This window comes from Castanea sativa, chromosome 3 (assembly GCF_040712315.1).
Source record: "Castanea sativa cultivar Marrone di Chiusa Pesio chromosome 3, ASM4071231v1".
NCBI classification, from domain to species: domain Eukaryota; kingdom Viridiplantae; phylum Streptophyta; class Magnoliopsida; order Fagales; family Fagaceae; genus Castanea; species Castanea sativa.
The window spans coordinates 36,902,692-36,914,186 of NC_134015.1; the positions used below are offsets into that span (position 1 = coordinate 36,902,692).

At 34.2% G+C, this 11,495-nt stretch overlaps 1 protein-coding gene across 4 annotated transcripts; it reads right to left on the reverse strand.

Moving 5' to 3' along the window:
- Nucleotides 1-453: 453 nt before the first annotated feature.
- LOC142626960 (uncharacterized) lies at nt 454-10,180 on the reverse strand. 4 transcript variants are annotated; one of them, XR_012842709.1, is made up of 6 exons: nt 9,918-10,180; nt 7,350-7,855; nt 3,620-3,736; nt 3,112-3,509; nt 738-1,170; nt 454-622 (listed from the first exon to the last, which is right to left on the reverse strand). XR_012842709.1 is itself a non-coding variant. In XM_075800711.1 (5 exons), exons 2-5 carry the CDS (start codon nt 7,767-7,769, stop codon nt 843-845), a joined length of 1,263 nt encoding a protein of 420 aa, XP_075656826.1. In that variant the 5' UTR covers nt 7,770-7,855; nt 9,918-10,180; the 3' UTR covers nt 454-842. The 4 variants fall into 4 exon arrangements, 3 of the variants coding, with proteins under 3 accessions (XP_075656826.1, XP_075656827.1, XP_075656828.1); XM_075800711.1 differs by having other exon boundaries at nt 454-1,170; XM_075800712.1 differs by having other exon boundaries at nt 454-1,170; nt 7,350-7,846; nt 9,918-10,159.
- Nucleotides 10,181-11,495: the final 1,315 nt, after the last annotated feature.

Sequence of the window (11,495 nt, forward strand, 5' to 3'; positions counted from 1 at the left end):
AATTTAACTAGAATAATTAAGATACTGCACCTAAAAACATGTGCCTTCTTAAAAATAAAAAAATAAAAATAAAAAACCAACGCGTGCCTAAGTTTTATGCTTTCAACCATACTTCCAGGCCCAAATAATATCAAGTCCAGTTCAAGTCTCTCACAGGATCTCTGTCTAGCAGTGATTTGTCCTATCATTTTTTCTCTCAGTCTTCTCTCAAATATGACGTTAAAAGCCCAGACTTCAAAATAACCTCTTTTGTGTTCTCAAAAATGACGTTTTAAAAGCCCAGACTTCAATACAACCTCTTTTGTGTAACCCGTGGTCCTTCATAGCAACTCAATTCTAATTAAATGGAATATGGAAAAAAAAAAAAATCAAATAGGAATTAAAAATCATTTGAGACTACTCTCAAAGATCAGGAAAACTGGTGATCGGCAAAATCATAACTACAAGAACATGATCCAACATATACCTCAATTTTTATCTTAGAGAAACCAATTAGCAAAGCCAAGGGGTTAGTTTAGTAGTTTCCAAAACCTTAAGAGATCATGGGTTCAAAACTCATACTCATCTTCTTTGGACTGCCCCCAATAAATTCCTCCCTAGAATTACTTGCCTTGTAGGATACCTGGTATTACACATCCAGGAGATTAGTTAGATGCTCAAAGAAGTCTAGACGCCTACTTCAGCAACCTAAAAATAAAATAAAAAGCAACCCACGAGGGCAGTGTTCAAACCCTTACAGTTTGATAGAAGAAAAGAGCCTGCAATATGTGAGAAGAGCCCAAAATGCTTATCAACACTACAGGTTCTAATCTCATGGGGCCATGGAACATTCCAAGTCCCACTTAAGGGTAAGTTCTGGTTGCTCCAGCGAGACTGTGTGAAGAATTGACTGGCAAATGAGCCTCAAGCAAGTTCAAGACTGAAACAGCATAATTCGGTTGATAAGATGATGCCAAATTCTCTTGTGATTGGGCAGGTGGTGGTAATGCATGGGATGGCATCAAAGCATTTACTTGTGCTAAACCAGGTGCTGCTGTATGTGACGGATGGTGCCTATAGTAATCAGAGTGCAGAACAATTTCACTCCCCCTTGGCAACTGTGACATTTGATACTGACTTCCATGTCCAACAACTTGATCTCCAGGGACCATATCAGGCACACCAGCATACCTGAAAAAAATGGGCAGTGCAAAAACATATAAATTGTAGAATGTTTTGACCTGCAACCAATAAGTGTAATAAGGAGGTTATTTCAAACTCAAATCACCAATTCAACAAGAATAATACCAGACCCAAACCACAGAACTCATCCATAGATGGATGTAGATTCTAAATCAGTTTCTGCTTCATTATCAACGCAAGTACTTGGTAGAAGTGGTTCAACCATTACCTAAAAATATAAAGCCTATTTCTCCCCTACCCTGTATATCCCCTTTTTCACTCTTTAAATTATCGATTGTCTCAAAATCTTAAACTATTAAACATGGTAAATTTAAACATTTAACTACAATTCCAAGACTCCTCACATGTGGGCCTAGACTTAACCCTTTAATAAGTGGACCATGTGTGATTTTAACTTTTTTAAATGGGAGGCAGAAAAAGGCAAGGTTCGAATTTGGGACCACTTGTTCGACAACAAAGATAAATTACTGATTGTCCTAAAAGTTTAAGCTATTAGAATATGATGAATTTAATCATTGACTATAATTCTAACACCACACAAATGGATCGTTGCTCAAAACATGAAACACGATGAACAACAAACTGTCAAAAGAATGAAAATAAACAGAATATTTACTAGAAGAGTACTCTTCCCATAAAGGCAAGTGGGGTAGTCCACACCCTTGGAGAAAGTGGAGATAAGAGGGGCATGATTTGAGTGAAGTTCAAAACCATTTAGTCCAATAGTATTTTTGAACAAATTTCAATGACACATGACGAGCTTTAGTTGGCTCTGATACCAATTTTATGCGAGATCTTTAGAATTTCAGCACTAAATAAGGATTCATGATCTTGAAGGATTCTTGAATATGGTTTGATACTTAAAGGTTTGCGAACGATTAGGTTAAAAATACAACCTTGACTGAATCTCAATGGAATTTGATGATTGGGATGAAACAATGAATGATACACTTTAAAAAATCACTGTTATTAACAAGCTATTAAAATTTTATTAAAGTTACTCTCTCTATTCATTTGATTGGCTACAAAAAGGCCAATATATAGGCTATTGTTAATCATTTTCCTAGAAAGACTAGGACTCCTAATAACAAAAGAAAAGTCAATAAAAGAATTTATAAGCTAAGTAGGAAACTATTAACAAAATAGAAAAAGTCATTAAAATAACACTCATGGGCCTCAAGTATAGCCCATAAAAGCTCATTCCAAGAAAAATAATTTGCAATTTTTAGTAAGAATTAATTAAATTTGAACCAGCAAGTTCTGATATAAATAAACTTATTGATAAAGACTAGTAATTACTAAAATAGCCTATTCAATATGCCAATAAAGTCCCACAAACACAAGAACACTATTCTTGAATCTTTTGGTATTTGATCTTGCTTTTCCTCAAACTCTTTGATGGTTGCATCATTTATTTAGATTAATACATTTTCCATAAAAATAAAAGTAATAATGAGAAAAGAGGGGAGGGAAGGGACTACTAAGACACAATTTACCAAAGGTGCCTATGCATTCTTGTCAAATACAGCATAATGATAAAATGTTGTACCCAATGCACAAAGCTTCCACTTTTGTGGGGTAATGATATACTAATTAGTTAATAAAAGAACAGTTCCACTGTTTCATTCTTTAGTGAACATGTATGTAAATGTAATACATACATATCTTTATAAACTAATACAACGACATACACTATCTCAAATCTAAATACGTACACATGCTACTGTTACGTGGACAACATACAAGAATATTAATTTTATTATGGAACCATGTTGGACTCATTAAAAGTTATTGAAAGAAATTTCATTTGTTTCTAGATAAATTTTAATATTCAGAAGAAATTACAGTACAAATCAAAATAAAATGCTTGAAAGATAAAACACTAGGGCAAGTCAAGTTGTTCCCTAAAGTAAGAAAAAAGGAATATACCTTCTATATGCATTTTGAGGAGAAATGAAAGGTTTTTCAGGCAAGTATGGCTGATGTGGTTCCGCTGGATGATGATGAGGAAAAGCAGGCTGCTGAACAGCTTGATAAGGCTGTACAGGAGATTGTACCCATGCCACGCGTGTTCCCAGTTCATTATGATTGAAATGCAGAGATGGTACTACCTGTTTGCTGCGATCATGGACTGGCAAGGCATGACCATAGTGCAACCCAGATAAATATGACTCTTCAGGAGGAGGCAGCCTCTTTGATGGCTGAAACCCTTGTTCCATAATTGGAGCTGGAAATGAGTGTGAGGGTCCCACATTTGAGAAAGGAGGGGCAGCAGAAATAGGTGGTGGCACAGTAATTGGACGGAACAGCGAAATTAAAGTTTCAACCTTCACTAAAAGCAGATTCTATTAGAAATGAGAGTTACATGTGCATTATACTGGGGAGCCCCAAAAAAAAAAAAAAAAAACCAGCAACAAAGGATCATGAAATGGTATACCTGTTTGCTACTCAGCTCCTGCCTAAACTTAAAACCACTTAGAAAGTTGTCTTTGATAGCAGGTTTGAAAGCACTCAGAGGAAGAGGCAAACAATCCTTTAAAATATTAAATCTCACCTAAACTCAGAAACAAGAAAAGATGGAATAAGAATATATAATATACATATGAGATACAAAACGAAACACAGACACAGATTTAAATGTTAGTTTTATGCAACAAAAGGTAAAACATCAGTTTTTTGTGACATACATGCATACAACATATCCTTGTAAAGACAAACTTAACTACAGAAAGTTTGATGAAATGAACCAGAAGATAACTTTCGAGTGATTTCAATGGAAAAGACATGATGTACAGCTATATGCTTATCAGCTCCATGGTCCAGTTGTTTAAAGAATTCATAATTATTGACACCACAAGTGAACTTCCATATTTATTTAAGCTTGGGTTAGCAAAAAGTATATATTTATTTAAGCTTGTGTTATTATTACCATCCATAAGACACAGAGGGCACATAATTAAGAATGGAATAAGATAAGGCCGTTGATTAGTCTTGTGTTTGGGTAGAACTCTCTAGGTGAGTGCCATAGTTAACCCAAATCTAAAAGGTCATACCAAGTGCACAAAACTCCCATTTTTTGCAGGGTTTGGGAGAGTTCAAGTAGGCAGCATTACCCCAATTCTTTTTTGGGAGAGGCTGATTCTTAGACTCAAACCCACGACCTTTCGCTTTTGGTGGAAGGCAATTTCCATCGCACCAAGGTTTGATCTCTAGTTAACCCAAACCTATATTATATATATATAAAGTAATAGCAAACCAAGAATTAGATCATTTTGATTTAGGATTTAAAAAAATCTAGATACAAGTAACAAAAGGTCAAGTAGAGGAAAGGACATGTATTAAAAATATACTACATTCAAACATTAAACCACGACCATCACCAACTGCAGCCATCACTGCCACCACCTCACTACTAATGCTTCCATTGCCACCAACATCAATAGAATCACTGACATCACCACTGTCAATAGATTTCCATTGAATGCATCATATCCTCTGCTGCTACTGCTACTGCTACCTATCACTATGCCAAGACACTGCATCTACCACCATCATTCATGGCAACATCCAACACAACCACAACAACCATGATGGTATCACCACTGCTGCCACCAACACGACCACCAGCATCCACTTTTTGTTCTCCAGAGTAGACACCAAAAGATTTATTAAAGAAGAAAAAATCCAAGTATTATAATTTAAAATTTTTAAAAATGCATGAATTATAAATGGAAGAGAAAATAAAAGCTCCCAAATTCGACAAAGAAGATGGGACCCAAGCAAATCTCAAGCCCATTCCATGGAAGTTCATCATCAAATGTACTACCATTGTTTTCCAGCCAACTACACCACATTATAAAACATGGAATATCATCCCAAATAACACTACTTCTATGACACCTATCAGGAAGTACCACTATAACACCTTTTGGACATATGTACACGGTTGCTTTAGTCAAGAACTTGTATTTGTGCCTAAGTAAAATGCTAATTAGCTCTTACTCAATTGGCATCTCCTTCTCCCACAAATATGAGCTGGAAGGTGAGGTTGGGGTTGAAGGCTACAATGGGTGTGTGTAACTTGTCAATCAAATACAGGGAGAAAAAGATAGTGATCAGGTAGGTACTAAGCATAATTTTTGGGTGCCTTGATTAACTTCCCATCTGTTTTATAGAATGATAGAAGGATTCCATAACTTGGTGGTCTTTTAGGTTGTAAAGAGGATTTTCCAGTTATCATCTTGTATATGTTAAAATCAATAGAAATAAGACTTACGGATTTTTCTTATCAAAGGCTTATCTTTGCAGCTCTTGCATCTTTACTTCATATCCACAATGTTTGCATTTTTTTTTTTTTTTTTTTAAATTTGACTTTTCTATTTTCATTGTTTGACACCCCCCCCCCTCTCAACATTTTTTTTGTTCTAAGCCTTCATGGTTTTAGTTGGTTGCTCAATGTTCTATACCCAATAGGGTTTTTTCTTCTTTAAAAAGTAAATTTTGGCTCCCAAAGGGAGGGAAGGGGCTGAGGGGAAAATTTTGAACTAATAACATCCAATTCATGAGGTGTGGTCCCCAACCGGTTGTGCTATATCCATCCCTTGGGGTCTCAATAACATAGAAATAAATTCTTGTAGATATGTGCAACTTAGGTGAAGGCTTGGCTCAATGATCAACAAATCAGAACAAACTCTTGTTACATTAGAGATGGCAAGCTTATGCTTGTCCTTTAAGAAACCAAAAGAGTAGTTAAAGAAAGGAACTTGCTTTATGCACCAGGCAAATCACATGAGGCAGTAGCATAGGTGCCAAAGACAAGCGCCTGATTAAAGCATCATAATACATCTTGTCTTGCCCCAGCACTTATGGACTTTGATGATGCTACACCTTATTAAATTTGTTGAGTTGTCTTAGGCCTTTAATTTACCAATCAAATCAGGAGTTCTAATCCTCCTAAGTTATGTCATACTCAGTGAATCTAGATAAATAGGCTCATTGTATTCAAAGAAGTCAAACTTTGATCAATCTATAGGCCATGTTGCTCTTAGTATTCTCTCTCCCCCCCCCCCCCTGTTCTCTCTCTTTGGTATGCCGTTACTGGTCTTGGGTATTATCCATAGGTACTGTTCACAGCCCACGAACGGTCACAAATTTTCCCTATTCATCTCTCATTTGCAACCTCAAATTAAGCCTTTCTTATGGAAACCTAAACCATCACATATTTTTCCTTCCCAAACAGTCAGCAAGTAATCTACCAAACCAGCCATAAATTCCAAAACACAGCTGCTATCTATTTAGCAGGAACCTCTTTTTTTTTTTTGAAGAAACAGTTCTCTTGTCCTTATTTCCCATTGTTTCAAAACCTTAATCACTCTTTGAACCCTAATCCTCTCTTTTAAAACCTTATATCCACAAAATCTCCCAACCAGAAGCACACCACAAGCACAAGTAGACTATCTTCTGTCACAAATCATTATTAAGAACAACCCAAAAATGGAATAGCTATTCCATTCTAAGTCATACTTAGCATTCCAAACATATCCTAACAATTAAAAAAAATTGTGTTCTCTCTCACCCCAACACTTACTGCTTTTCATTGCACTCCTCTAACTTGATAGAGCCACCATGGAACATAATCCTCACAAAAGTGTCACAACATTAAAACAAATAACACATTATTTCCCCAATACAATCCAACAATCAAGAACACGTTATCACACCAAGCAGCTCTTTTTAGTTTCATACGATTTTTGTTTAAGTTACACAATAACAAAACCTACTATACTACAGTAGATGCAGTGCAGTTGGCCTAAACTCCCTACCTCCTTTCCAACGGCTTCTTTGAACATGCCTTAAAAACAACCAATTGAGTCCCATGCTGAATGCTAATGATACATCTCATTACTCCACATGTTGCTTGTTGCTTGCTAACAATATGAGAAACAACACTGAAAATAATTAAGCTGACAAAGCATGGCTAAACCAACGTAAGCCAAAGAGGTAACTACCAATGTTAATGAAAGCTTGAAATTAAGCTTTAGCATGAGCTAGGTTGGAGGCTTAAAATAACCAACAATACAGGAAAAAAAAGGCACGCTTTCTAACACCACCAGATCTCTTTGGCATGCATGGAATCCTATATTTGTAAATAAGGAAAGTTTTGTTACCTGAGCAGGGAATTTCCCATCAAATGCAGTTGGTTCCAAATCTTTTTCTCCATTTGAAGTTGCATTGTATATACCGTAAAGAAGCTTCAAATCAAAGTCGAATAAGAAGAGCCTTGTTCCTGGTTTGATGTTTTTTACAACTTCCAATTTCCCCATTGGTAGTGCAAAAACCCGGTATCTATAACATTCAGGCTTTGTTTTTGCATTGCACATAAATATATATCCAGAACTTGATTCACCACTTTCCTTCTCTTTGTTTATCCCCTCATCAGCTCTATGGCTTGTAGTTGGATAACTAAAAGCTGATGAAGTGGGAATAACAGCAGTAGGATCATAAGGAGGCGCATAAGATGCATTGATCATCATAGTGGACACAGAAGATGGACCAATATTAGGCACATTTATCTCCTTAGCCGTCATTTTCTTTAAGGATCTCTTTTTGTTTTTGCACTCGTGATTAGTGGATTTATAGGTTACCCCTCGCTCTAATTTCTTGCCTGTTCAAGCTAAAACAATGCACCAAATTTAACATAGAAAACCAAATCATAAACAACTAAATGTGCCACATTTTAACAAATAAATCTGTGCTATAGAAAATATCCTCTTTTTCCAAGAAATTGTAGATTTTTTTCATTTTATGAGGGAAAAAAAATCAAGCATCAATTGTTCGACATTAAAATCCTCAAAAGGTTGCTTTTCACTTGGACAGCAACACTAGGTAAAATTTTAATTATGAGTAGTGTTGTATGAGCAAGAATAGAAGGGAGAAAATCAAGCATCATTTAATTCATTGTTCAATTGCAAGAGATATTTGATCATCCATGTTTGCATTATTTAGAGTATCTTGGGTTGTGCCAAAGACTATGTCAGTGGTCACAAGTTGGTTGGGCTTGGGTTGAGGGTCTACCCATCACTAGACCATGGGGGTTTGGAAACTTTCCCACCTGCTGCTGATCAAACAAACAATCAATCAATCAAACCAACCCAAAACTTCCCTGCAGTTTCATCATCGGCTTAGATATCAACAAGTTAGGCTTGCTACAAAGAATAACAGCTCCTTTGTATTTGAACTATCTTCTATTATGAATAGAATTATTGTACTTGTTAGAGAAGGAAGTCAAAACCATGAGCAAGATTCATTAAAGAATATAATATTATTTTACCTATCAGAAAAAGAAATCAAAACCTTGAGGATGTTTCATTGGGTCCAACTTATCCTTACTAATTTCCAAATCCCAATTACTGTTGATGCCATTGACTTCTCCCGGTTGAGGTTAAACGATAAGATATTCAAGAATTAAAATAGTAACACTCACTTTGAAGTCATAAACTAGCTTAGCTAGTAATTCTTTTGATATTGTACCATAAACTTGGGATGAAATCTTTGCCAAAATTAAGGGGTTGTGTAGGAGAGGAAGGCACCCCCAGTGTGTAGTCCAACTTTTAGACCCACAAAAAAACTATCTTTAAGAAAAATCAGAAATTTTATTCCCCGAAACTCCAAAATGTAACCAAAATCGCAAAACATACTCAAATCTCCTCCTTGACTGTCCTCTCAATAAGAGTCTAGCAACTGCTACTCCAACGCAGCATTAATAAGTCCAACCATTCATGCCATTGAGTTACCATCCCTCCATATCTTCCATTGTTCCAAAAGGAAATATATAAAACCATAATCTGAAATTGATTTTCTCAAATGAGTAAAATTTAAAAAAAAATTCATTGTAATCCATTCTTCTATTAGATCACTCTAATGATCTAGTCCTCTATTTTAACCCTCCTCTTGCAGTAGCAAAATTATTATCACGCTCATTTTCCCCAACCTTGACTGTACCACACACTACTGCATCAATGAAAAACCAATCCACTTGAAAATGCATATATCACCGAGCGTATGCCAATCCCGAATGCTCTAATCCACATTTAATGGTAAATACATTCAAGTTCAATAACTACTAATTACTTAAACTTCACATTCCATTTTCCATCAAATCAAGCCATACATTATTTACGAGGCATTAAATAGCTATCCAACCTCTGTCACTTTTACTCCTTAGCTAAACTTCAAGTTTTAAGGCACCTAAGGTTCGATTTCACCACCATTTGTGAGATTAGCGAAATCCATAATTCATAAATAAGAAAGTCATGGCATCACTTCATCACTTTAGTTGACAATCTTCATGCCAACAACTCTGTTTGGCTAAAAGCTAAAAGCTTTTTACTTTTTGCTTTTAACAAAACTAACTTTTTTTTTTTTTTTTTTTAAACACTATGCAGATTTTATCTTTTGATAAAAACTAATGACACAAAAATCACTTTCAAACCAAAGGAAAACTCAATTCTATGCTATCTAATACACATGGATTACCATAGAAATTTAAAAAAAACAAACAAACAATAGGCAAACGTAAAATCGTATAGAAAGCGAAAAAAGCAACCAGAAATGAGAATCGACGTAGAAATTTCTCTCACTATGGCATCGAATACGCAACCAATAATTTAACAAACCCTAACATCGAATTATATAAGAGCATGAATTTATAAAAACAAAGCAAAGGTTTTATTTACCTGGAGAAAAAACGGAGCCTATGGAAATGGAATTCAATGTGAGAAGCGTTTGAATCTGTGAAATTTATATACAAAGCAAAGTTTTGTCATGGATAATAGCCGAAGTTATAGTATACTCAGATTTTCAGCATTAATATTTTCACAATTTTAATGGAGGATTTTGATTTTTCATATGGATTTTTTTTTTTTTTTTTTTTTTGAGAAACATTTATATGAATTTTAAAAATGAATAATCGGGCCCCTAAAAAATGGTCCAGCAGCCCGGCCCTCAGAGTTTCGAAGTTCGAACGGTCACCTTAACTAGAGTTAAGCTTAAGACGAGTATTAAAATTTATATTTATTTATGGCAAAAAAACAATTTACACCGTTAATTTAGTTTAAAAATCAGATTAGTACTTTAAATTTAAAATTGGTTATTTTAGTCCAATAATTTTAACCAAATATCATTCTAGGAACTTTAAGCCTTAACCCTTAAAGGATTAAAATGATTTTCTATGATCAACTTCAAACTTAAAGTCCCATAAATCAAAAAAAATTCAAACTTAAAGGATTAAAATAATTTCTAAGCAAAGTTACAGAATTAAAATTACCAATTTAAAATTTAAATAACTAAAATGATTTTTGTGCAAATTTATCAGACTAAAATACCCAACTTCAAATTTAAATGACTAGAATAATTGTTGAGCAAAGTTTGAGGGTGTAAATTGCATTTTTGCCTTTAATTATTTAGTTTTATTTCAAATGCAACCCAAGCTTGAATTTATCATCAAACAAGATTATATAGTCAAATTTGGCTCATTTTTATGTCAAACAAATTCGGATTTGTTTACAAGTTACTTGATTAACTTACTCTTTTTCTCAAATTTGGCTCATGATTAAATTTTTTTTACTCTTTTCACAGATTTATGAATTTATATTAGTAAAAGATTGTTTATATTATCAAAAAATGTACAAATAATAATTCGATATCATATAAACCTATTTACAAACTTACACAATCTAATATCAAGTGTAATAAGTATTTTTTAAAACAAGTATACATATAAAAATATAATAATGTAATATATAATTAAATTGAGCCTCATGTTCACAAACACTTATACTTAAGCTTGACTTGTTTACTAAATAAATGAACATAAACAACCATTTTTTCAAATCATGCTCGAGTTGCTCACAAACAACTTGTTTTATTTGCTACCATATAAACGGCTTGGGCTGACCTGTGATAATTTTTTTAAAAAAAATTCTATATTTACAATGGGAAGGCATGTAATAACTTATGTATTTGCCTAATGAACATAATTAAAATGGAAGGAAAATATTCATTTTATGGAAAGATCTAATTTTTAAGAATTGAAAAAATTTGCACATTGAAATGTTCAAAATTTCATTCCACCAAATAATAAATTATTGGCTGCTTCACATGCGTCATGCGCATGTTCAAGAGTCAGGAGTTTTTATCTTTAACATAAAACAATAAAAGATTAAATTATACAAGGATTTGGTGTAAACCCTTTGGTTTATACCCTCCAATAAAGACATAACACATCATCATATTACTAAAACATAAATACATTT

What these genes read in the sequence shown, in the direction of transcription:
- LOC142626960 (XM_075800711.1), bottom strand. Translation starts at nt 7,769, where the DNA reads ATGACGGCTAAGGAGATAAATGTGCCTAATATTGGTCCATCTTCTGTG. An exon ending in AGGAGCTGAGTAGCAAACAG is followed by an intron (nt 3,510 to 3,619) that starts GTATACCATTTC and finishes CTTTTAGTGAAG; the next exon opens with GTTGAAACTTTAATTTCGCT. An exon ending in CCTCAAAATGCATATAGAAG is followed by an intron (nt 1,171 to 3,111) that starts GTATATTCCTTT and finishes CATTTTTTTCAG; the next exon opens with GTATGCTGGTGTGCCTGATA.